Source organism: Falco rusticolus, chromosome 14 (assembly GCF_015220075.1).
Source record: "Falco rusticolus isolate bFalRus1 chromosome 14, bFalRus1.pri, whole genome shotgun sequence".
Classification (NCBI taxonomy): Eukaryota; Metazoa; Chordata; class Aves; order Falconiformes; family Falconidae; genus Falco; species Falco rusticolus.
The window spans coordinates 2,623,985-2,647,466 of record NC_051200.1 but is presented as its reverse complement, the minus strand read 5'-3'; the positions used below and the strand labels follow the sequence as shown (position 1 = coordinate 2,647,466).

Genomic DNA, 23,482 nt, shown 5'->3' with positions numbered 1-23,482 from the left:
CAAACCATACCTGAAGTCCCAATCAATGCAAGCACCTAATTTGGCCATATCAGAAACGTGTCTCACCTCTAGAAAATCCATCACTACTGCCATTCCAGTTGCAACTGATCAGCACGCTGCTACAGGGAGAGACGCCAAATATTTTTTTCCATAAACACACCGCAGTATTCAGAGGTTTTCATCTTTGAATTTAATTAAAGAAAAACATGTCAAAGTGATCAAGCATGTCTGACTTCCAGCTTCTTTTAACAGCACAAACCAGTGCAGTAAATTTTAGAAAGCGAGCTCAGTTAGAATTTTATTTTAATTAAAAAAAAAGAGAAAACTCTTAAGATGTGAGGTCCAATTTAAAAAGTGGCTGTTCACTTGTAAACAGAATAAAGAACACGAAGTTTCATACAGCTTAAACAAAACCACTTTTCTTAAGCAGTACAAGTAATGTTACAACACCATAACACCAAAAGCAGAAAACAAAAAACGGCAGAAGAATCACATAACATTACTTACTAAAATGATAAATAATTTACACTGAATATTAATAGCTTGACATTTTTATTGCTCCAATGGTAGTGTGTTGACAAGTGAATGCTGTAAACTGTCAAAGTGGGACGATAATGAACATATATTTATGGTTTTGCATATGGAGTTTTGTACCTATCAAGGAAAGCATAGGAACTTTATTTCTCAAGACCACACCAGGTTTAACAAAAATGTTTTCTGTTTCAAAGTCACGTATCTACAACTGAATCCGCACTTCCCTAGACTTGTCTGTGCATGTCTTGGAACGCCTTTTTTTTTTTTTTTCCTGCTCTTATGTTAAGACAACTTCACAGATGCGGGAGGGGAATCAGTAGGCAAAAGCTTTGATGTTCTGCCAGTATTCTTTAAAACTTCAATAACTCCTTAGATACAAAACTTACTAGATACAAACCCAAATATTTCCTAGATAAAACCTAGAAAGGAAAGTTAGTGTCAACATGTTTATATGAAAAACTGAATACTGATTTGGTAGACAGTAACTGCATTTTAATATCTGCTGCAAACTCACACAGTTACTAGTTCCCTTTTCTCCTTACCCTCTCTTCTCTTTTGTTGGAACAGTCAAGGCACTTTCTTTACCACTTCCACTATACTTTGCTAACATTAGTCTCCATCATATTGCTACAAATTCTTTCTCCAATTAACAAGTATCCTCCATAAATAGGTTTACCAACTCATGCTGACTTATTAGTCAAAAATGAAATTTTCAGTCTTGTGAGGTATAATTACCTGCTGGATGTTTTTATATTAAAGCAAAGGATAGCCTAGGCAAAAAAGAACCTGTAGGCAGCACAGAAGTGCACAGGGTTCACAGCAGTACTCAGAGCTGCCTACGGAACCTGTGTCTTTCAGATGCAAATATAATACTGTCTGTTGGGTTTGCATTTTAATGCAAATTTATCTACTTATTAAAGCATGTCGCTTACTGTAAATGGCAGTTTTGGCTCTCATTCTTTACTAGTTGCTTTATGGCCACATATGTCTATTAAAACACAAAGCGAGACCCTTTCATGGTTTGAAGACTATACAATTATTAATTAAGGACAAAGTAAACTGTATAGAATTTACATACTTAAAATGTAAACTTTGAGAACAAATATTCTGTGCTTCAGTGCTGCACAGTGCCCGGGAAAGACCCAGAGGCAGCTAAACTGCAGCAGGCAGAGCAGCCTGTGGCGCTGGACGTGGCCAGGCCAACGGGAAGGGAACAAAGGGATGAGATGAAGGTGGGAAAACAAAGCTGCCAGCTTGTTCTGCCTTGGATCTCTGCTCATACCGCAGCACAGGGTGGCCAGGGAGCAGCCCAGAGGTACTGGGGGCTCCTGTAGCTCTGGGCGTTCTCTCAGCTTGGCACGGCACTTCATACAAAGAAAACAAATCAGGTTGTGAAATTCTGAACTGAATACGATGAAGTCAGCACAGACTGAAGAGGATTTCTTTTAGCAGCAAGACTGAAGACCGCTCAGCATTCACTGCTGGCAGTTACTGGAATTCTCATTCAGACTGCCTATTCTCTCAGTTGGAAAAGAACATTTTGAAAATATAGTCACATAAAGAAGAAAATAAGAACCTGCTGAGAATTCTCAAGTTTCTTACATGAAAAAAGAAAACTAACAAAGTTCTGGCGTAACAGTAAAGAAACTTCCATTTTTCTGTTAATTAAGCTAAGCTCCCTTCATTTACTCCAGAAACTTATTTGTAAGGGAAATATATAGAATTGCGTGTGCTGTTTCAGTTTTGGTTTACACTGCCTCTTTCTGCCATTAAGTATTGTCTCTGCTTCCAGTTAACACTCATCCTAAAAAAATAAATTGGAAAGAACACTTTGCTTGTTTCTGTGGTAGAAATCTGAGTTGCAAGGGTAGCTAATGTTAAATTCAAACACCACAGCAGTTTTTTATTCGTTACATTACAAATGCAATTACACAGTTAGTTGTCACCAATCTACCAGTCACATGAAACATCTGCACTAAGGATACAGATTTCAGAACCCGAAGCATCAGTCTGTGATTGGAACTACTGGAAGTGCTGGATTCTGACACTTCTCAGCTGTACAGTAAGAATAGCATGAAATTTGATTTGAAGTAACATCTTGCATACAACTGGCCTTCTGTAAACACTGCATACAAGAAACCTGGCCTACTACAGTTATTAGAATGCAATGGTGTTACAAATACTGTATTTTAATACAATATTGCATACTGAAAAGATGCAAATACATTCAGAGGAATTCCCAAGTCACCCTGAAACTAAAAAGCAACTTGAGATGATGTTATGTCACAAGGAGTCAAGTTGCTGCAAAGAAATGGCTGGACACTTACAACTATATTCATCACACCTTGCAGATATTCAGTCATCTGCTGCTTTTTTTCCTGATTTCTTATTTCTAGTTAGGAAAGGGAGGGAACTTGCATCAATTTTCCTTTGCTTGCTATTATCAAGTGGTCTTGCTCAGGCCAGCCATTACACGAACTTTTTCTACAATGCTCTCCCTTCCTGGGATCAGGCAAACAGGGAAGAATCCAAAAATACTGATGAATTCCACGTAGCATTTGTGGTTCTTCAGACTGTGCTGGAATGCCAACACAAATGCATGGACCCTTTCAACTTATCCACTTCCTTCCATCAGCATATTTTGAAACACTACTCTCACTTGAATAAATTTTTTTTCCACTGGAAAGGATGCCACATCACTTAACTGTTAAAACGTTGAAGTGCTATCACGCTGCAAAATAACACAAGGGTTACTTCAGCTTTGATTTGGCTGTTCCAAATTTTTCCCCTCAGTAATGAAGGTCTCCAATTACAAAACATTTTTTTCCTTACTTAAAAACAAAACTTGACATCCACATATCCCTAACTTAAAACAAGGCTTTAGGATATTTTAATAATAGCAGCCACCATCTACCCCACAAATGTAACTTTTTCAAAGGTGAACAGTATTTAAGCTTCCTATGTCAGGTGCTACAAACAACACCTGCAATACTTAAAAAAAAAAAAAAAGACAAATGCTATGCATTTTTCATCCATTTACTAAACAAAGTGCAACTGAGCCCTACACGTCTGATAGTATGTACAAACTTATTATGGCTTTACCATAAAACCAGCATGTGAATGCGTCTATACAATCAGAGGAATACTAGCAAATGTAACAAATAAAACTATGTCGGACTGTTGGCAATAGAATAAAAGCTATATTACATTCTGTAAACCTTGGCATACCACACTTTACATTATGCAAAGAGTCAATATTTACAAATCCATAGTGGGTAAAATAATTAACCCCCTAATATAAATGATGATTTTGCAAAGTGCAGGACAAAACCAGTGCTGTTGATTTCAAGTCCTATGCAAGCAAGTTATACTAAAATCATTACTACTAGACGCTTACCTGGACATTTCTACTGAGGGTTTATAGGATTGCAACATTTAGAATGAAATATAGTATGACATGGCATTAGGATGCATGTTTGAAGACAGCAAATATAGAAATTAATAAGGCAGCATGCTCAGAACAAGTTTAAGCAGCACTGATGTTAGATCCCTAGTGGCAACTATATCAGTTATTGTTAATGTTAAAATTCAGAGTGCAACACAGAAGCCTCATTTAACATAAAAAAAATGTGCAAATTGTTCTCTTCTTAACAAAAGAAAGTAACATAGCAAGGAAGATATTCTACTGAAGAACATATTTAAGTCACAGCAAAGTAGACCATCTTCTTTCCAAAATCATCTACAAGGCACTAAGGGTAGAAAATGACAGGTAACATGAAAGACCAAATGCTGTTCCTCAGTCAGGTCGAAATATGGGATATTTTGGTAAGAACTCTATTAATATTACCTGTTGAAGAAGGGAAAAAGACAAGAACAGAACACAGTAACCAAAAAGTTAAAACCTTCAGCACAATTACAATGCAACATTAGCTAGTACATAAAAGAAAACATATCTGGGATATTCTGTAAGGAGGGAATGTTTCCCTGAGTACCAAAGCAGAGATTTCAGTAATTTCAAAATATAGGCCTTCTGGACACCTGACTTTTTGGGGGTAACTATCTCTTTTCAAGCCTACACAATCTTCATGGCTATACCTGAAAGTGAGTGGGGGGGCTGTAGGACCACAGAAATATTTCAACTTCTGCTCTCCTAAATGGACTGTTGTCTTGGTTAAAACTTTATGAAATTCAGAGCTGGCAAAAAATTAGAAAAAAAAAAAAAGGGGGGGGGGGAAGAAAAAAGATCCAGACAAAACCCACACTACTACAAAAATGCAATATTTCAGCAGAAATAACTAGAATCAGAGTAATTATGAATACCAATGGAAAAGGTGGATAGCTTTAAGGAACTATGGACTGCTGTAGGAATCACACCAATGCACAAAGTCCCAGTGGGTCTCCCTCACCACAAATTACAGACCAAAACAAGTGTAACTGCAGTGCCAATGTAGAATTGCTACAAAGAAAAAACACATTTAGTGGTGACAATTTCAAAGGCACAAGATATGCCATGGCTGCTCTTCTTAAAAGTGGCCTTGACAGGTGTACGTCAAACAGAACTGCATGTTTTTCTGAGAGATTTTTTCGGGTAAGTGACAGTCTAATAAGTGTTTTATCTACAAAATCATAGTTCCATTGAATGTCAAATAAGTAACAGAAGTAATACTTACATATTCCATCATATTGCTAGTTTCGCATTTCCTTTTACTCAGCTTCCAGTGCAAACCAAGCTAAAAAAATAATTATCAAAGGATTAATGCATACCATAGCATCGTTTTGATGAACGTAACAAGCATTAGCAATATCAAATTATTATGATCTGGAATACTTCAGACACAGGTTTAAGATCAGTATAAAGTACGGAATTATAACAAAAGTACGGAATTATAACAAGACTGTAAAATTCCTACATGCCAATTATGCAAAAAAGCTTACTCTTCTTAAAGCTGAAAAAAAGAGCACACTAACTTTTCTTACCTTATGATATAGTCTGTTATTTTCCCATTCTAATAACTTCTGAATTGATCTTCTAGTCTAAAAAGTAAGTCAAAACTGTATTATAAATAGTTCAGCAGCCAGCCTCATCCAGAAGAATCTTACTATTGCATTTCTGGCTTAAGATTAATTTAAAATAGAAAAAGTAGAACCAAGCAAAAGAGAAATTATAAATGGAAGTCCTACCACTTCAACTCCCCACTCCTCAACATCAGATCATCTTCAGAAAAAAAACCAAAAACCCACCCATGGGTTTTTTGTTAACTTAGGACTGCAGCTTTCCCAGAATTCATTTGCTAAGTAAGAGAGGCTTTTGAATTTCATATTTTTACCCATAGCCAAGCCAACAAAACAGAACGTCCCACATTCTCTTGGCCAAATACTGCCCTCACTACAGGTGGTCTACTGACAACACAATTAACATACATGTAATTTCCAGATTTTGGTAACGTAATTGTTATCTGAATCCTGAAAAAATCTCAGCACCACAGAATTCTGGCTCACAACACTGCCTATATTGTCAACTCTCGGATACTAAAGTGTGTATGACCTTCACATTCTGCTCCTTCCACAACCATGGGAGAGGAGAAGATTTTTGCAGTTTCAGTGAATTTTTAAGGTCATAAGACCACCACTGTGATGGTCTACTTAGTTTCTCCATGATGTGCCACAGAATTCCACCCACCCATTTCTTTGCTAAAGCTAATAATGGTAGGTGAGCTATACCATCTCATTAAAAAAAAAAAGATACAATGCTATCCAATCCTGAGTCACAGACTTCACAGTGGAGAATCCACACTTCTTTGCAAGTTCTTCCAGTGACAAAGCTACCCCTAGAATTAAAAGGTGCATGTTGTTTCCCATGTCAGCTGTCTTAAGTTTCATATTGCAGCCTTTGGATCTCACAATGCCTTCTGTTGCGAGATGAGCGTACGGGGACTGCCTGGGCTGGAGTTAATTTTCTTCACAGCAGCTTGTATGGGGCCGTGTTTTAGATCTATGACTAAAATAGTATTGATACCCCATCAGTGTTTTAGCTATTACTGAACAACATTGACCAAAGGGATATTCCATGCCATGTAGTGTCATGCTTGGCAATAAAACAGGGGGCTGTTCTTTCCAAAGTAGTCCATTGCGCAGAGACAGGCTGCGCATCACTCTGCTGGTGGGAAGTGACAAGTGATTTGCCTTTGCATCACTTGGGTTTTCTTCCCTTTTTGTCCTTTGTTTATTAAACTGTCCTTATCTCAACATGTGAGTTTTTCTTACTGTGTTTGTGATTCTCTTCCCCATCCTGCCTTGGGGGGTGGGGGGAAGTAAGCAAGTGGCTGGTGGGTGCTCAGCAGCTGGCTGGGTTCAATCCACCACAAAAGAAAATTAAGAACTATCTTATGCTTGTGATTGCTAAAGTGATGAAATCGCTCTAATATATAGACACACATATACCCACAGAAGTAACATGATCTTCCCTACTCCTACTTGGTACACATTATTTGTAGCCTTGAGAATTACATCAACACTACAACATCATCATAAATGAGCATTTATTTAGATTTTCACTAGCACAGGAACATTAAATATAATTTAAAAATGCAAATATTCCCTCTGTATATCTCAACCGTACTCCTCTGCAATCAGGATGTTTGTAAAGGCAGTTAAAATGAGCTAAAACAAGTCCTGTAACTTTTTAGTGACATGAGCTTCAGCAATTAGCAGTTAAACAAGTTAACATATTATGCCTTCAGCACATTTTTTTTTTAAACCAAAAAAACTCAGTGTCAGTCAATGTAACTTATTTTCTTAAGCAAGTTGGAAAGTTTGGCAAAACACTTCTGTTTTATTTTCTCTGAAAAAGCAATGCCTATGCCTTGACTTTGCTTTTGGTTTGTTTTATTAAAGATCATAAACTCTCAAAAGCCAGAAGTTACTTGTTAACAGATTTTTAGTTAAGATCTTTTCCTACAATTAAATTGACAAGTGTGAGGGTTTTTTCCTAGTGCACCTACGTACTATTTACATTTGTGGATAGTAAGATTTTATGGCTACGAGTCTTACAAACTGTGTAGCCACAAAGAATATCATTACATTATACCTATTTATGCATCTCCTAAATATTTACTGCTGTGATAAATCAATTCTCAATGTAAACCATAGAGGTAATTAGGATCATGTTTACCTGATATTGCTAAAGTGCTTTTCAAAAAGTGTTTTATTACTGTGGACCTGATTACAAGAACTGTCAACATTCTGTAATGGTTTTTTTGAGGGGGGAGGGGGGTGTCTTTAAACTTCCCAAATAGAAAACAAATTTGTGTTTGCTCTTAATAGCAACAGCACAGTAAAATATGTCAAAAACCACAGCTCTAAAATGTTATGGGTATCTATTGCATACAAAAAAAGTGATTTTTAATTTTAAAAAATATTCTGGCATGTGTGTGTGAAAAGTAATTTTCACTCCAGGTCAGGCTGTCTTTGAAGGTCAACGTCCAGTTCTGCACTCATTTAATTAAATTTTTGGCCTTTAGAAATCCTGGGAATTTAGGTTATCATATACTCCATTGTGTTCTTTCAACTGAGATGGGATTACCTATTCCTAAAGCTATTAATTCAGCTGGTAATTTGGTATCAATTACTCCATTAACAAACATTTTTTCTATTTTCTAAGGAATGGAAAACAGAATAACCTTTTGAATACAAGTAAGACAAAAAAAGGGTTTTGAAATGGGGATTATACTATTAAACATTATTTAGTGTTACCAGCAATTGCAAAATAAAGAGAGTAAGAAGAATGAAACATGTACTTACTCTTTTGTTAAGACAGACTACAGGCCACAGGCTACAGCCCAGCGTGCAGCAGCAGCACAGACAGCCGCAAAGCAGCCATTTTACATTGACAGGGAGATTTTTTCTTAAGCAGGCATTCACACGACTGATGCTGGTCTTGAATTCTTCTGGGGCAACCTGCAACAGAAGTGCAGAACTTCAGTAGAACGCAATTACAGGTGTGTTTTCTCAGCAATTGCCTCTACAGGTTAAAATGTAAATGAAACATAATACCATTACACAATATGATCCCATCTTCTAAAACACTGGTCACCCAGTGAACATGAAAAGTCACTTTCTTGTAACACAATTCATTTATGTGCATGCCTCCCAAGAACTTGCATTAAAAATCTAAGCACTGCTTAGAAGAACAGACTTATCCTTATCTATTGCACCATTAATAAATCAATTGTCCCGATAACATAGTGGCCCCAAACAAAACTAGAAGTGGGGTAACAGTGTGCAACATATGGATTGGCTACACTGACAAAAAGACAGATACCTGTTTCTAAGGGAATGAGGCGCAGCTTCATAGTAAAAACACTTAACATATCACTTGGGAAAGGATAATATTGTCCAAACTCACTTCAAACTAATTCAACTTCAAACTAATTCAAGTCTACACTGTGCCTGGGTGAAGGTGGACCTCTGTCCACAAATACATTCCTATTGATACGAGGCCACAACTTCACTTGTGGCTGCTTCCTAAAATAGGGAAGCCCGGAAAGACACATACTGGATTACATTCAAGGCAAAGAAATGCATCTTTTACAGGGTTACGAATAAAGCCTAGCTGTTGAAAAACACTAATTTAAATCAAGGCACATTCAGCAGAGCTTACTCAAAATACTATTTTCTATATATTGCCACTGCAGAGTCACAGTGGGAAACCACATTTTATATCCGAAATAAGCTCCCTTCTCTGATAGCAGCATGTTTCTTACAGACAGTGAGAGCACTTACCTATTTACCTACCCCAAATCCCTCATCTCTCTACAGAATCTAAATAACTTATATCTGACAAGTCAAATATGGATTCATGGTATTGACTCAAACATGGCACTCTTAACTGTAACACAATTCAGCATTTGAACAGACAGCACAATAATCAGATCCAACATCAATAGACTTGAACAGTAGGCACAACTCAAGAAAAGAAAAAAAGCATTTCCCAACTACTTGCCATGTTGAAGAAAAAAACCCCTGGAATTAATCTGTATACAAAGCTGTGCAACTACTACATAATCCTTCCAACCAAGGAAGCTCAAATTTCATTTGATTCTGCAAACAAGGGCAACAACAACAAAAGCATTAATTTAATGACAAAGACCCCTTTCACCAAAGGAGCAAAACTATGGGACAGGAAATGGAGAGGACCCGATTCTGCTACCTCCACCCATTCACAAGAGCCAAATTCATTAAAACACTGCAGGAAAAGGGAGTAAATAAATACAACATCTGTTTCCTGCCCATTCAGATCACCATGCAGTATAGAGTCAGAGGTCATCTGGGTTTGTACACAAGCCAGGCCTACAGTTAGTAATGTAAGAACATAATTTAACATTGTGATTATTTTATAGCAGGAATTTATAAGTACACAGAAAGTATTTATTTTGCAATTATACAAGCTCTCCCCCCCTTATTAAATAGACTGTCTTGTAATTCTTTTTACATATATAAATGGAGCAAGTAAATAAATTCTGTAGACTGACTGGAACAACAACATTTAAATATATTTCACAACAGACGTAAAAAAAATAGAAAGAAAATGGCAAAAAGAAACAGAGATCCCACATACTAGGGCATTTTCAATGAAAAAAAAAAAATCACATTATAATATAGAAAACTAGCCTGTACTTGCAGGTATCTGAAACAGAAGGTTTTACAGGTCTCTTTGCCAACGCCAGTTCTGGTATTTGGGATATAACAAATATCAGATGCACATGAGCTAGACCATTTCATCTTCAATGTGGGAGAACGTTTTGCAGTAAAGTACAACTGGGCTGGTTGTATGTGGTAGAAGTAACACTGAACAGCTTCTGCAGTCAGAATTGTTTCAAAGTAAACTGAGACTGTGTACGTTAACAAATGAGCATTCTCAATGCTTAAGGAAGTTTACATGTTCCTGGTGTTTAGATATATACAAACAACACTTTCTTTGACGAGTGTTTTTTGTACATTTGTACTTGTATCATTTATTTTAAAGATAAAAATAAGTAGTTTTTTTTCTTGATTCCATTAGTACTTTTGGAATGAACCCCACTAAGAAAAGAGAATGTTCCCTTTTCCATTAGACACAAAGTTTACCAAAACTTGACAACACACCCCAATCCCAAACTACAGCTGTACAAACCTACCAAGGACAATGGAATTGCACAGTCTAGCATTTGGTTTAACATGAATAAACATTATCATCAGTGACAACATCCAACATGAAAAGAAGACAACCAGATTCTTAGATCACAGCTGGCAGAAAAGTTTGGGACCTAGTAAGGAAGTACTAGGGTGGTGAGGTTCCCTATTTCTGTGCTGCTTTTAAGGGAGTCACTGTTCACATCAGGTTAACAGTTTGAAGCTAGTTTGTAAGAACAATGTTGAAGAGCTCTCCTTCCTGTAGAGTACTGCAAATGGCTAAACTAGACACCAACTTTGGATGCCACCAAGAAAATGAGAAAATTTCAACTTCAGAAATTTTGGTATGATGCTTACTTTAATATAGTATTACAACAGCACCACCACTACCTGCTAATGCACCAAATACTTTCATGTGGAGGTGGATCTCTTAGCCATTTAAGATGGTCTTGGCTAACCCAAACTACTGGATATATTTCTCCCTTTAGGAAATGTAATCACAATAAGTATTTGTCAGTTAATGACACATCTTCATTTGAAATTAAAGGAACTGGTGACCAAGGTAAGCCTCATTCTGTGACAAAAAGAAGCAAAGGACACGTTTAGTTGCTCTGTTTACAGCTCATTAACAGTTAAGCATCGTTACACAGCGACAAAGGACAAATAAATAAAATAACTGTAGTAGTTTAATAAAAAATGGTATCCAAATGAAACAGTCACCAAAGAATTGTGTTGATTTTCTGGCATAATTTTAAATCTTGCCTTTCTTGCAGGTAGCGATATTTAAAGGTTAATATGAAATGACTAATGCATTTCAAACAGAGCATTAACAAGCACCTCCTGTGCAAAGCAAGCTCCCTACAGAAGTCTAGTTTTGAGTAATTTCGGAAGGTCTTTTGGAGAGTTTCTGTTTGGGTCTTGAAAAGAATAAGTACATAGCTCCTGGCTGTGCAGTACACCTTGTAAAGAGAGATTAGTTCCTTTTAGGTCTTTGAGGGGGAAAAAACCCAAAAAACATAAAAGGAAAGGAGGGGGTGTCATAATATTTTACAACAGGATGCAAGAGAATGTACAAACACAGGAAGAGAGCAAGTAAAGCCCAGCAGGCCTGATCTTTCTCCTTCAATCATCATGATCACAAACCCTATCAATCACATGTTGCAATGGGATCACAATACCAAGACCACATTTTATGGCTTACGTTTCCCTGCATTGCACAGTAATCTCTGTGTAGGACCCTCACTGTTTAACACCAGGGCAGGAAACTCCACTTTCTTCCTTAAGGTTCACTGCCTCCATCATTTTCTTGTCACCTGGAGCAGTATGTATTACTGTGCTGTGCATCACGAACTGTATTGTGTTAAAAGCTTTTAAATGCTTGTTTTAAAAGAATTAATAATCCTATAAAACTGTAGCGCACACAAATTTAGCCAGAATTTCAATTTAGGCCAAAGTCCAATCACATTATTAAAAGTTAAATACTGCCTCTGTATTAAGTGTAGTCAAATCTTTCCTGAAAATACTCTGTCAAAAAAAAAATGCACTGTTTGAAAGCCTACCTCAGTGTTTATACACCAGCTCAAGCTTGCATCTCATCCTGTAAGATAAATATTTAAGTCAATCTGAGTTAGCTAGGCCCAACAGCTGACCTAACTGGTACTTTCCTTTATTGTTTTATTGTCTGTTTTACCCTCAAACATACTCATTCACCTCTCCCAAACACAGCAACAAACATGTCTCAATTAAATATTTAAGATGTAATTATATGCATCTTCGTTCTAGGCTGATTTACAGTAACTATCCAGGTACTGTGAAAACTAGGAGACAAAGAGGTAGGGAAGACGGGTGAAGGAGGAGGTGTATTTCAGATTTTCCGAAAAGAAAATTAGTGGAGGATTTACTACCATCATTATGTAGATGAGCAAATTGAGGGTCAGGAAGTTTAAGTAAATTCCTAAGACTACACAGTAGCATAAATCCAGAATGCTAGTACTTCTGGGAGAAAGGTGCAGCTAAATAGTTTGATCTATTTAGGATTTTTATTGTGCATTGGACAGATTTTTATCCTATGTTTAAAAATCTAGATCTTCATCTATATTTATTAAAAAGAAAAACAATTCTATTGAGAAATCTATCAACCCCACCTAATGGCTTCATCTTTAACACTCCATTAGCGGATGAGATGTATTCTTAATATCAATTCACAGTGGATAACAAAGCCATTAAACAATGTTACACAGACAGTCTTAATGAACTATGATATTGCCTTATACTAGCTGTGTACTAATGCAAGATCAGAGTAAACATTTTAATCACAAATTGTTAATATAAACAGTCACTATGTTATTCATAAATTGTGATTTCATAAAAAGTAAAAATTTGTATTTTAAGACCGGTAAAAGACCTTAAAGTGGTGTATGAATTGACTACAATGCTTATAATTGTGAATTATTTATGAGGATATTTGAAGGAAACCTTACTGGAAAAAACCTGAGTTTTCATTTTAAATAGGGGTAACGGTGATTGAGTGCCACAACCAGAGGAAGAAGCAGATTATTTACTTCTTGTATTTCATGGAAGTACTCAAAAAAACCCACCTGACAACCCTAAACCACAACCGTGGTTTTTAATGTCTTTCATGGCAGAATGTGGCAAGCAGTAAGAAAAATGTATTTACTACCTTATTTGAGTGGCATTTTCCCCTGACAAAAGGAAACTAATTTATTGTCAAGGTCCTCTTCCTCAGAAAGCCCCTCAAACCCATATGTAAGAAAAAGACAACAGGATATCAAGATTCTCAACAGAAGCAGCATACCTAATGCAGTAAATCCTTGCTCATGTGATTTATTTTGTCACTGATCAGATCTATAGAATAAGAAGGGTAAATACCAAGTTCCTCTCTTTGCTAAATTAAGTCCAAGCAGTCAACCGAACTTTAAATTAAACTTCTGTTCACTCTGTTTAACAAGAGGAGGACAAGAAAGTGGAAAATGTGACAGTCATTGATGTTCATATTAAAAAGTACACGTTTGGAGGGTTGGGTTTGTTTTCTTTCTTTAATATACAAAATCATATTTGAGAGAGACAGAAAAACATGAAATTATATAATCAAGTTTTAACATTTCCTGCTAGGTATTTTCTGTAGGCTTATTTGTAACAAAGTACAACTTGACAAAAAGAATATAAAAAATGTTATTTCCAAAAAGTATTCATGCTGTGGCTTTTCGGTGATCAGAAAGAGCTTTGCAGAAAAGAATAACCCTGGACATGCAAGGTAGTGAGATACAAGTAGCATTATCACCTGGCCCTCCCATCAGACACTATGGAATCAGTATAACTTTTCCTTCTGAGATTCTGAGGCAAGGCCAGAGTTCCCAGGCTGTTTTTCAACAACCAAAACCTTAAAAAAAAAAAGCTACCTGCTTTTCAATTGTTCTGCTGTCAAGAAAAGCTGGTCGTATTCAACAGGAGTATTTAATTCATTATACTCTGTGGTGAAAATGAAGGAGGAAAAACTCCTGATGGATTTTGTAGAACCAAGAGACACCATCCAGCTGCATTTCAGTATAGTGTTAATAAGGCTCAACAGCTACCGTAGGAGGCTGCAGAGTAGTATGTATAAGTGGTAGTAGTAAGTAAGTATGGCATGACATTAGAGAAAGTAGCAAGAGCCAAATAAACCTTCTCCTCTCAAATTCTGGAAAAGAAACACTAGGGGGATATAAAATGAAACAAAGAAAAGCACTAAACAGCAGGAAAAAAAATCCAAGATAAAAAGAATTCAAAATTTTAAAGTCTAAAAATACCTCCAAAACCAGTTATGAAAAGAATGTAAACCCATAACTAAGAATTTTGTTAAAAGATTTCATTAATTAACAGCTACAAATGAATATTTATTAAACTTACATTTCGTAAGATGCCAGGACTCCAGAGAAAGGAAGAGACTTGTCACCACTAATTTTTAAAACTAGACAATTATTATAATTCTGAAAATGTACTAAAACCCTACTCAATTTGTAGATTTAACACTATAATATGTTGTTCCTTAAAGCTTCAGATAAAACAGATTCTCTTCTAGAGATCTGCCTATATATGAACTCAAGGCTTGACAAACATATTAAAATGAGAGGTCTAGTATTTGAAATAATTTAATTCACACAGGAGGCAGCACAAACTCCAGATAGCTATAAAACAAGGTTAAGTGAGTCTTGCTTTCATGCAGCTTGCCTGCATGAAAACAGCATATGATGCCGTCTTGAGCTTTCCTGTGGTTAGAATGTCAATGATAGTGAGCACTGCAAATAATTTTATCTTCTTTCAAAGTACACCATAGGAACGCTAATCAACCGGCTAGTTCACACAGACAGTTAATTCAACAACCTTCAGTGCAGCGTGCACGGTGGATTCATGAGCATGTATTTATAACACAGAAACCACTGGATCTTTCCATTTAAAAGAACAGTTTAATCTCACACTTACCTTCCCTGTCAGAACAGAAGGAAATTCTGTATCAAACTTGTTGCTCAAGCCAAACCTTGAAAACAAAAGAGACAAACAAAATATATTCCACCTAACTTATTTTGTTTCCCTTAATAAAAAAAAAAAATAATAGATTTTTTACTTTAAAAAAACCCAAAAAAGCTATTAATGTCTTCTGGCCTTAAATTTATGTGACTTCATGAGTTTTCCATGTAAGTTTATATAAGGTCATGTTATATATATATAAATATCATATATATATATCATTTATATATAAGACAGAGAAATACAGCTTGTTGCCATACTTCAATACCTTCAAGTTGCTAAAAGCTCAAAAATTCTTTTACAATTGGTTGGCAGCAAGTTTCAGTCTTTGCTTTAAAAAAAAACTCCAGCTATTAAAATCCAGTTTTATTAGCTTCAATAATCCTTTTACTGCTATTTTTCTTACACATGCAATTTATTCACATGCAACAGATAAAACTAGTTATAAGGAACCCATTCATCATAATCTCAGAAATTTAACTTTTAACCATATAGTTTTTAAAAAAATTGCTTTGGTTTATTTCATGCAAAACATGTAAAAGCCTACACAAAGAAGTTTTAAAACAACTATGATCTTCAAGAAAATGAAGTCTTTGATATCACTGTGCCTGTTCTCCATTGAAATGTTCTGAGTTTTGAGCAAGAGGTAGGTCTTCACTGTAACCCATGAAGCCCCCCAGGAGCTAGACTTCGCTTGTAAATCTGTGTTACCACTACCTCCAAAGTACTGAACCAACTGAAACTTCCAAAAAACTAGTGTTGTAGATTAGCAGGATACCAACAGTGCAAGCTGACTTGACTTGTATTTTATTTAAAGCATGTAAGTAGTCAAGAAGTTAACTAAGCTGTGATGCTAAACCTGCTAGCTTACACAGAACAAGAACTCTGATCTTCCATCCCTTCTACCTTAATTGAAATCTTTAAACTTTGTGATTCAGTAATTTAACAAAACACAACAGCAGCTGGCTCTCAGCTACAACCTTTATGTTTGAACAGAGGTTAGTAAGTTTCTAAAGTTAAATACACTGTACATCAAGTTCACCGTCAGCTCTGCTAAACTATCTCCTGAGTATATTCATTCAAAAAAAGAAAAAACCCAAAAGGATCACAGCCAAAAAGAGGAGCACAAATACATTTGCTATTGTAATATTTATTGTAGAAACAAACCTTCTGGAAAGAAGGGTATTTGCTTTGAATCAAACTGACACCTGAAGTACTCCTTACTGGTCACTTGTACAAATGCTAGTATGGCCGAAACGTCACCAGTCCCTCACACTACGACAGACATACATACCCACCCAGCTGCACAGCGTAGTAATTCAGATATCCATACTTGGCAATGTAACTTGTTTAGAAGCATCAAACATAAAATAAACCTCAAAGAAAAGAGAAGCTTAATAAAAGAACCTGTGTTGTCTTTAGAAATCCAGTAAGCTTATTAAAATGTTTATCAATGCTAGTGAAGTCCAATCAAGTTCTTCAATGTCTAATTTAAGTCAGAGCCTTGGACTCTTGTAAAGAGCAGCATACTGGAGCACTAGTTGTGCAAAACATTAAAAAAATGAACCCAAGGAGCAGATCTTAATTGAAGTGTTTCTCAACCTTTGCCTCTTAAGCTACTCAAGAACTATAACCAATTGCTACCTATTTCTGTTTGTTTCATTCAACATATTTTCACTAAAGAGTTTCTAGAAGTGAACATGCATGAACTGAACATCAGCCTAGCATGGGCTACTGTGTGTTCAAGTGAACTGGAAAGCCATGATGTTAAACTTGCATTATGAAAATAAACAGTAAAAATAAGATTTTAGGCAAGCACAAATGTTAATATAAGCACATTTCCATTCTCTGTGAATGTAACCTGGCAAGTTAGCCTCCACATTTTAAAGCTTTTCTTTTCAAGCTGAAATCTTCCAAGTTTTGTCATACTATAAATTTCTTTTTAAGGAAGCCTGAAGAGCAGTGAGGTAGCCTTTTCAATCTTCAAAAAAAATCCAGAGAAGATTAAGGATGTGAAGCACATACACAAGCTTGTTTTTAGGCTTGTGTATATTACTGTGTATATCAGCAATGAAACCACCTGAAACAATCACAAAGTTCTAACATAGACAACATAATAAATGAACTACAGAGAAGTTCAGGTAATACTGCAGAATTATTCATTCTAGCCATATAACAGACTAATTCCACTAAACCATGCCAAAGGTCCACCTAGCCCAGAACACTGACTCTTACAGTACCCAGCAGCAGATGCCTAGGAAACAGCAAAATAAAAAAAAAATGAAAATGCAAACGTGTACTAGCATTTCCCCAGAATACTCTGCTGACCTTCAACAATTTGTAGTTCAAAAAATTCCTAAACCATAGGTAGCATCTTTTATCTCATTGCTCACATATATTAATTAAAATTCCCATTGCACCACCAGTTTCTGTAAAGAAGAACATAAAGTAGTGCTTTCTAATTTAGATCTATTAGGAATAAAGACCATAATATATTTTATTACATTACATTTGAAGGTTGATAATGTTATGAAACATATTTAAAACACAAAGCTTATACATCAGTTGCCAAAACATTCCAGTAATAACACATCCAAGAAACCTCAGTTACAGCAATGTATCTCTTTTATACAGACATGTGCAAAAGGCTAAAAGAATGTAAAAAATTTTGACCATACTGAAAATACGGCTATGCTACATTAAAATATGTTTAGTCAGCATCACCAAGGGCCTTTAGCACAGTTTTAGTAAAGCGTCTTTACAAGTTTTACAGACTATCCTTGTGATTACTTACCTCATAGTTCAGAAACATTAAACTCCTATTAGATGGGGTGGGGGATAATTCAAGAACCAAATAAATTATTAATTTTTTTTAGAAATGTTAAAGCAGAACATTACACAGTTCTACAGCTTGGCAAGCAACTTTGTAGAAGTACTGAAGTGTTATTAGAATATTTATTGTAAAAAAGTTAAGACCTAAAATCCTGATTAAGAGATAAGGAACTTCACAGACCTTCTACAACAGACCAATGATCCAGCATGATTTGGCCTGTGAAGCCTTCTAAAATTCAGTATATTTAAAAACTGCTACATAAAATAAATTCCAGTGTCTGTCCTTTAACTCATTTAAAACATCATTTGGTGGTGACTTATTTCTGGGCTAGTTCTCTGGCTGCTCAGTGAAAGCTGCCCAAAGCCTAACGTTATGAAGTTTAGGTAAGTCACCCATATACTTTGTAGCAACTTTGTGGCTGGATGACAGGTATCTCTAAAAGCAAGGCAACGTTTTCTATAGGGAACACCACTGGAATAGAACTAGGATGGCCTCACTTTCTAGTTCTTCCATCTCTCCTTCCCTGTTTTAATGTGTGGCATCAGAGAAGTCCCATGATCTCATTTTCCCCTATTGGTAGAGTGAAGAGAATGCAACTTCTTGTAAGGAGCCATAATAAGATATATCCAAAAATCCCTCAAATTAAAGACTGAAACACCCTGAATCATCAGTCGCAAACCCTACCTGCAACAAATATCACATAGTAAAATTCCTTCTATTAGTTTACAAAGTGTAAGAAAATAAGTATTCCTGTCCCAGAACTGAAACATGAGAAAGTGTTTCCCAAAAATCTTTTGATCTAGAACAGACACATTAACAGGTGCTTGACTTTTTTTTTTCTTCTTAAATAACACTTCATTCTCATTTATCCCACTACTGTATTTATAGATAGTAATCAGTCTTACTAGACTACACAAGCTAAACCTGTTTAGTCAAATCTCATACAATAGGCTCTCCGACCTCCTTTTCAGCATGACTCCCTTCCCCACACCTAATCCAGGTTATGTTTAACCTATCTTGAACAGACCAACTCAGATCCTACATACTAATCTTTATGAAGTATCTAAGCTTTGCCTAGCATTAGGAAATAAAGAAGACATTCAAGATCCCGAAGCTGAAATCTCCTTGAATGCTTAATGTTTCTCTTCCTAGTCTAGGACCTTTTACTATGAAGCCAACCAAAATACTGAAGAGCATCCTTACCCATGGACATTTTGGAAAACTAAGTTTTTGATAACTCATGGAAGACTGAGGTCATTTACTATTTTAAATATGTGGAATTTTCCATTTTAAATACACAGAAGGTGGAGTAGTATCAGACAATAATCAAATGTCATTTTATCACAATTGAGAGCACCTGGCTCTTCCCTGCTTTCCCTAATTGGTGACAATATACTTTTCATTAGCACCTCGATTGTGGATCCCTGGGGCACTCCTACAGAAAACATAATGGAATAACAAAAGTTAACTTGTATCCAAAACGAGGAGGTTTGCAGACTTAAGCAAGAATCAGTAGCTGCACACTAAGGGCAAAAATATGCTTAATGACTATTTCATTACCTCATTATTATCCATCCACATAGACTTAATTATATGGAAAAATTACATCAGATAAATGAAAACCAAGTTAGACTTTGTTTACTGCTCTGTTTTTGAAAGTTATTGCTGTTGCTTTGGCAGGCATATGACTCAGTTCACTAAAAATGTTTATGTTGAGATATTTGGATATACCAACCAGAATCACACTGACTATGCAAGAAGCAGTGAACAATGAGTTTATAACTCATTACAATGGAATTTTAGAAGCAAAGGTACTTACTAGGTCCTAGTAATTTCTCTGTGCTAAAATTCAAAGGCTTTTTGAAAACAATAAATATGACTGATAGTTAATTTTTTCAAAGGAAGGCTCTTCTAGAGCGAAAGAACATTGAACAAGATGAACATAAATTTTGTTAACCACTTTCACATACACTCCCTCTCTCTTTAAGCAAAATAAAACAAATACACTTTACATGATCACTCTTACCATGCACAGGGGTAAAAGGGTTAGCAAAACAGTAAAAAAGCAAGATCCTGCTAAAAACCCTCAGAAGATTCTTGGAATTTGTATTTAGTACTGCTGGATACTGCAGTAGAATTCTTGTTAGGGTCAGCAGCTCACTGACAAGGTCATAAGAATAAAAACTCTCATGCAAGAAACTACACATAGTTTGAATTTACTAACTTGGGAGTTTTATAAGAGGACTGTACATGAAAAGCGGGACCAGAAGATGACCCTGGAATTAGAGATTTATCCCTTCTCTATATACCAAAAGTATCCAAGAAGGCCAGTAGCAGATGACGAATAGAAGACACCTGAAACAAAAATCCAAGGAAAACAGTGGCTTTTTAAAAGTAACTGGGTTTTGTTTGTTTTGGTTTTTTTTTTTTTTAATAGAGCATCTGCCTTGTCAGGACTGAAATTTTTACCAGCAATATTGTAGAGAGGTTCAGAAAACAAACACAAGTTTTACTCGATGATGTATCTCATTTCAGTAACTAGAGCAGGCTGCTTCTGAAGCCAAGTAATTTCAAAAGCAGCAGCTTCTGTGTTATCAAAAAGTGACAGAATTTCAGAGCCGATACATACTAACCAGAAACTGTTCAGGAAGCAAAACATTTCCCATTTAATAAGGAAGTTGGGCTTACATATTATAGTGTCCAGGGTTTATTTGTATTTTACTGATAACATCCACTCACTGGTTTTATTAACTTAAGGATATTTACAAATACGTGATGAACTGATGAAAGTTGCCTTCTACTATTCAGGTAGGTATACTTGTCACAAGAAGAAAGCTGGGAAGAGTGGAAGAAAGGGAGAATAAGGTGGATGGGAATTCACTTCAGGTAGTTACAAGGGCACATATGCTAGCTCATGATTTCCACATCACTTACAAGTATTGCTTTCTTTTGATGTAGACATCACCAGTTGACAGATTTCTTGGAGACACTCCTTCCCATCCCTAAAAGATGCTGGAGCCAAGAAGGAACTTTAAGGAACATCACTAATACAAAAGCGTAACAGCAGACAAAGCAAGTGTGTAACATTTTTTTCCAGTTTAGTGCTTAAAACCAGGTAACTAAGAAGATGGGCATAAGGTATCCTGATGGTTTTGCTTGTGTTACACCCCTCCTTTAGGCAGGCCACATGCTATTTGGGGACAGGACAAAGAAATTCCATCAACACAAGCAAGTACACTGCCGTGCAGCAGAGCAACTACCCACTGGCACTAGCTCAACGCAAACCTGAATTAGACTTACATGACGGACAAGTATCAAATCCAACATTAGTTCTCTTAGGATGAGAGAGCCTTCCCCACCCAGAGTTTTTGCTGCAGACAGCTAGATCACACTGCACCTATTTACAGAGAGAAATGTGCATTCTTTTATGTAATCCAAAGACAGACCCAAAGCAACACAAGCTTGGTGGACCTCCGCAATGCAAAAAATTCAATACCTGCCTCCTTGCCATTAAAATGAATGTAACAACCAACAACTTGTTACGGATGTACTTTGTTATATTAATTCCTCCACTGGCAGGAGTAAGAACACTGGGAAAGTCCCTACGAGTAACTTACACGTCAGGTCAGGCAGCTTGCTCATCTTCTGTTCCAACTGTTTAAAAGAGTTGCAAACATTCTGGGCCATGTTGCGTCCTAATGATATAAACACAACCTATGCCAAACTCCCAACTAAGTTTGGAGCAGCTAGACCACAGCACTGCCATGTGCCTCCTCTGCAGTGCAGTGGGGGGCTCCAGGGCTCCGCTGAGCCCGGAGAGGGTCACAGTGGGCCCGCCGGCCCAGGCTGCCCACCCCCGCGCCGCCGCGGGCTGGCTCACGGGCTCTGGGGGGGCAGCAGGAGCCCCGGGGCTGTCAGGGTGGCTAGCTGCTGCCTCTGCGCCCAGCCGCCGAACTTCAGCTGCTCGTTCGTGACGGTGGGTTGCCTCGAACGAGTAGAAAAGACGAAGCTTCCCGTTCGAACACGTTAAAAAGAAAAATCCTGTCACAAAAGCGGTAACGGGGGTGGGGGTGGGGGCAGAGGGGGAGCAGGGCTGCGGATGCCGGTACCGTGGACAGGTCGCGTCCTGTCGGGACAAAAAAAAGATGGGGCGCAACCCTCCTGTCCCCCTGACCCCTCCCGGCACCGGCAAGCCGTGCCCCGGGCAGCACGGTGCCGCCGGCAGCTCGGCGCTCCCGCCCGGCCCCCCCTCGGCCGCCCCGCCACGCCGCACCGGCCTGTCACGCTGCCCCGTGCTCGCCGCCTGCCCCCCAACTCCTTACACAGTGATGTGCCCGGCGCCCCGTACCGCTACGGGATCCGGCGCATCGCGGGGCCGGGGCAGCTCCTGACTCCGCACCACAGGCTCGGACTCCTCCTCCTCCTCCTCCTCCTCCAGCTCATAGATAGTGTCGAAGTCCGCCATATTGGGGAGTAGTACACTCATCTCAAGCCCTCCCCCCGCGCCGCCTGCCCGCGCGCTTGCGCACTGCGCGCTGGGGCGGGGCCCGGTGCGCCCCCTGCGGCGGCAGGACGGCGCGCAGGCGCAGTGGAGGCCGCGCCGTACGCGCCCATGTGGGGGGGTTTCTGAGGCTGCTGAGGGGAGCGCGTTCCGCCGGGTGGCGGGATGCTGCCCCAGTGTCGCCTGGTGGGGCTGAGGGTCAGCGCCGGGCTGCCCGCAGCGGGAGGTGCCCGCTGAGGGACCGCGGGTCTCGCACACCGCTGCTGAGGTCTCTGGGGAGGCAGTGCCCGCCTCAGGTGCGCGCGGCTTTTCCCGCCGCACGGCGGGGGTCCTCCCCCTCCCCGCGCCGCGGCTGCTGAGGGAACGAGGGGGTATCCAGCCCGCCTGTGGCGCGGCAGGTGGTGCTCCTTTCGGTTGCGCCCCTTTTTCAGGTGTTTTTCAGTGGCGTTTTTAGTAAAAACTGCCGACTAGATATTTCCTTCTCTTCCCCTCTCATTTTTCATCGTTTGCTACCTTAGCTTTGGCTCCCGCTACTCGCCGGGGCGACTGAGGTGAGGGGGGGGGGGCGGGAGTGATTTTCCCGGTGAGGCTGGTGGCTGTTGCATTTTCCCGAAGCTTTGAGATGGTTAACCGGGTTTCTCGGTCGGGTTGGAGATTTGAGTTACGTGCAGGGTAATAAGGTGGGAAGAAGGAAGACAATCCACATAGTAGTACCAAAACTGAGGAAGAAAAATCTTTCAGAATAGTTGAGAGCAGAGGAATGCCCCCCTGCCCCCTCTGGGCACACAGGTGTAAACCGTTAGTGAGGTATGTTTAAGCACTTTGTTAGTGGCCTACTGCAAATGGAAAGTAAGCCCAAAAAGTGGTGTTGGTGTAATTGCAGTATAGGAATCAAATAAAATTCGCAGAGGGCTGGTGGG

The 23,482-nt window shown here is 38.2% G+C and overlaps 1 protein-coding gene across 1 annotated transcript; it reads right to left on the bottom strand.

Annotated features, from left to right (window-relative positions):
- Positions 1–535: 535 nt before the first annotated feature.
- CHIC1 (cysteine rich hydrophobic domain 1) lies at positions 536–22,609 on the bottom strand. Its single transcript, XM_037408096.1, has 6 exons — positions 22,384–22,609; positions 15,184–15,238; positions 8,335–8,490; positions 5,512–5,568; positions 5,205–5,264; positions 536–4,381 (listed from the first exon to the last, which is right to left on the bottom strand). Exons 1-6 carry the CDS (start codon positions 22,545–22,547, stop codon positions 4,331–4,333), a joined length of 543 nt encoding a protein of 180 aa, XP_037263993.1. The 5' UTR covers positions 22,548–22,609; the 3' UTR covers positions 536–4,330.
- Positions 22,610–23,482: the final 873 nt, after the last annotated feature.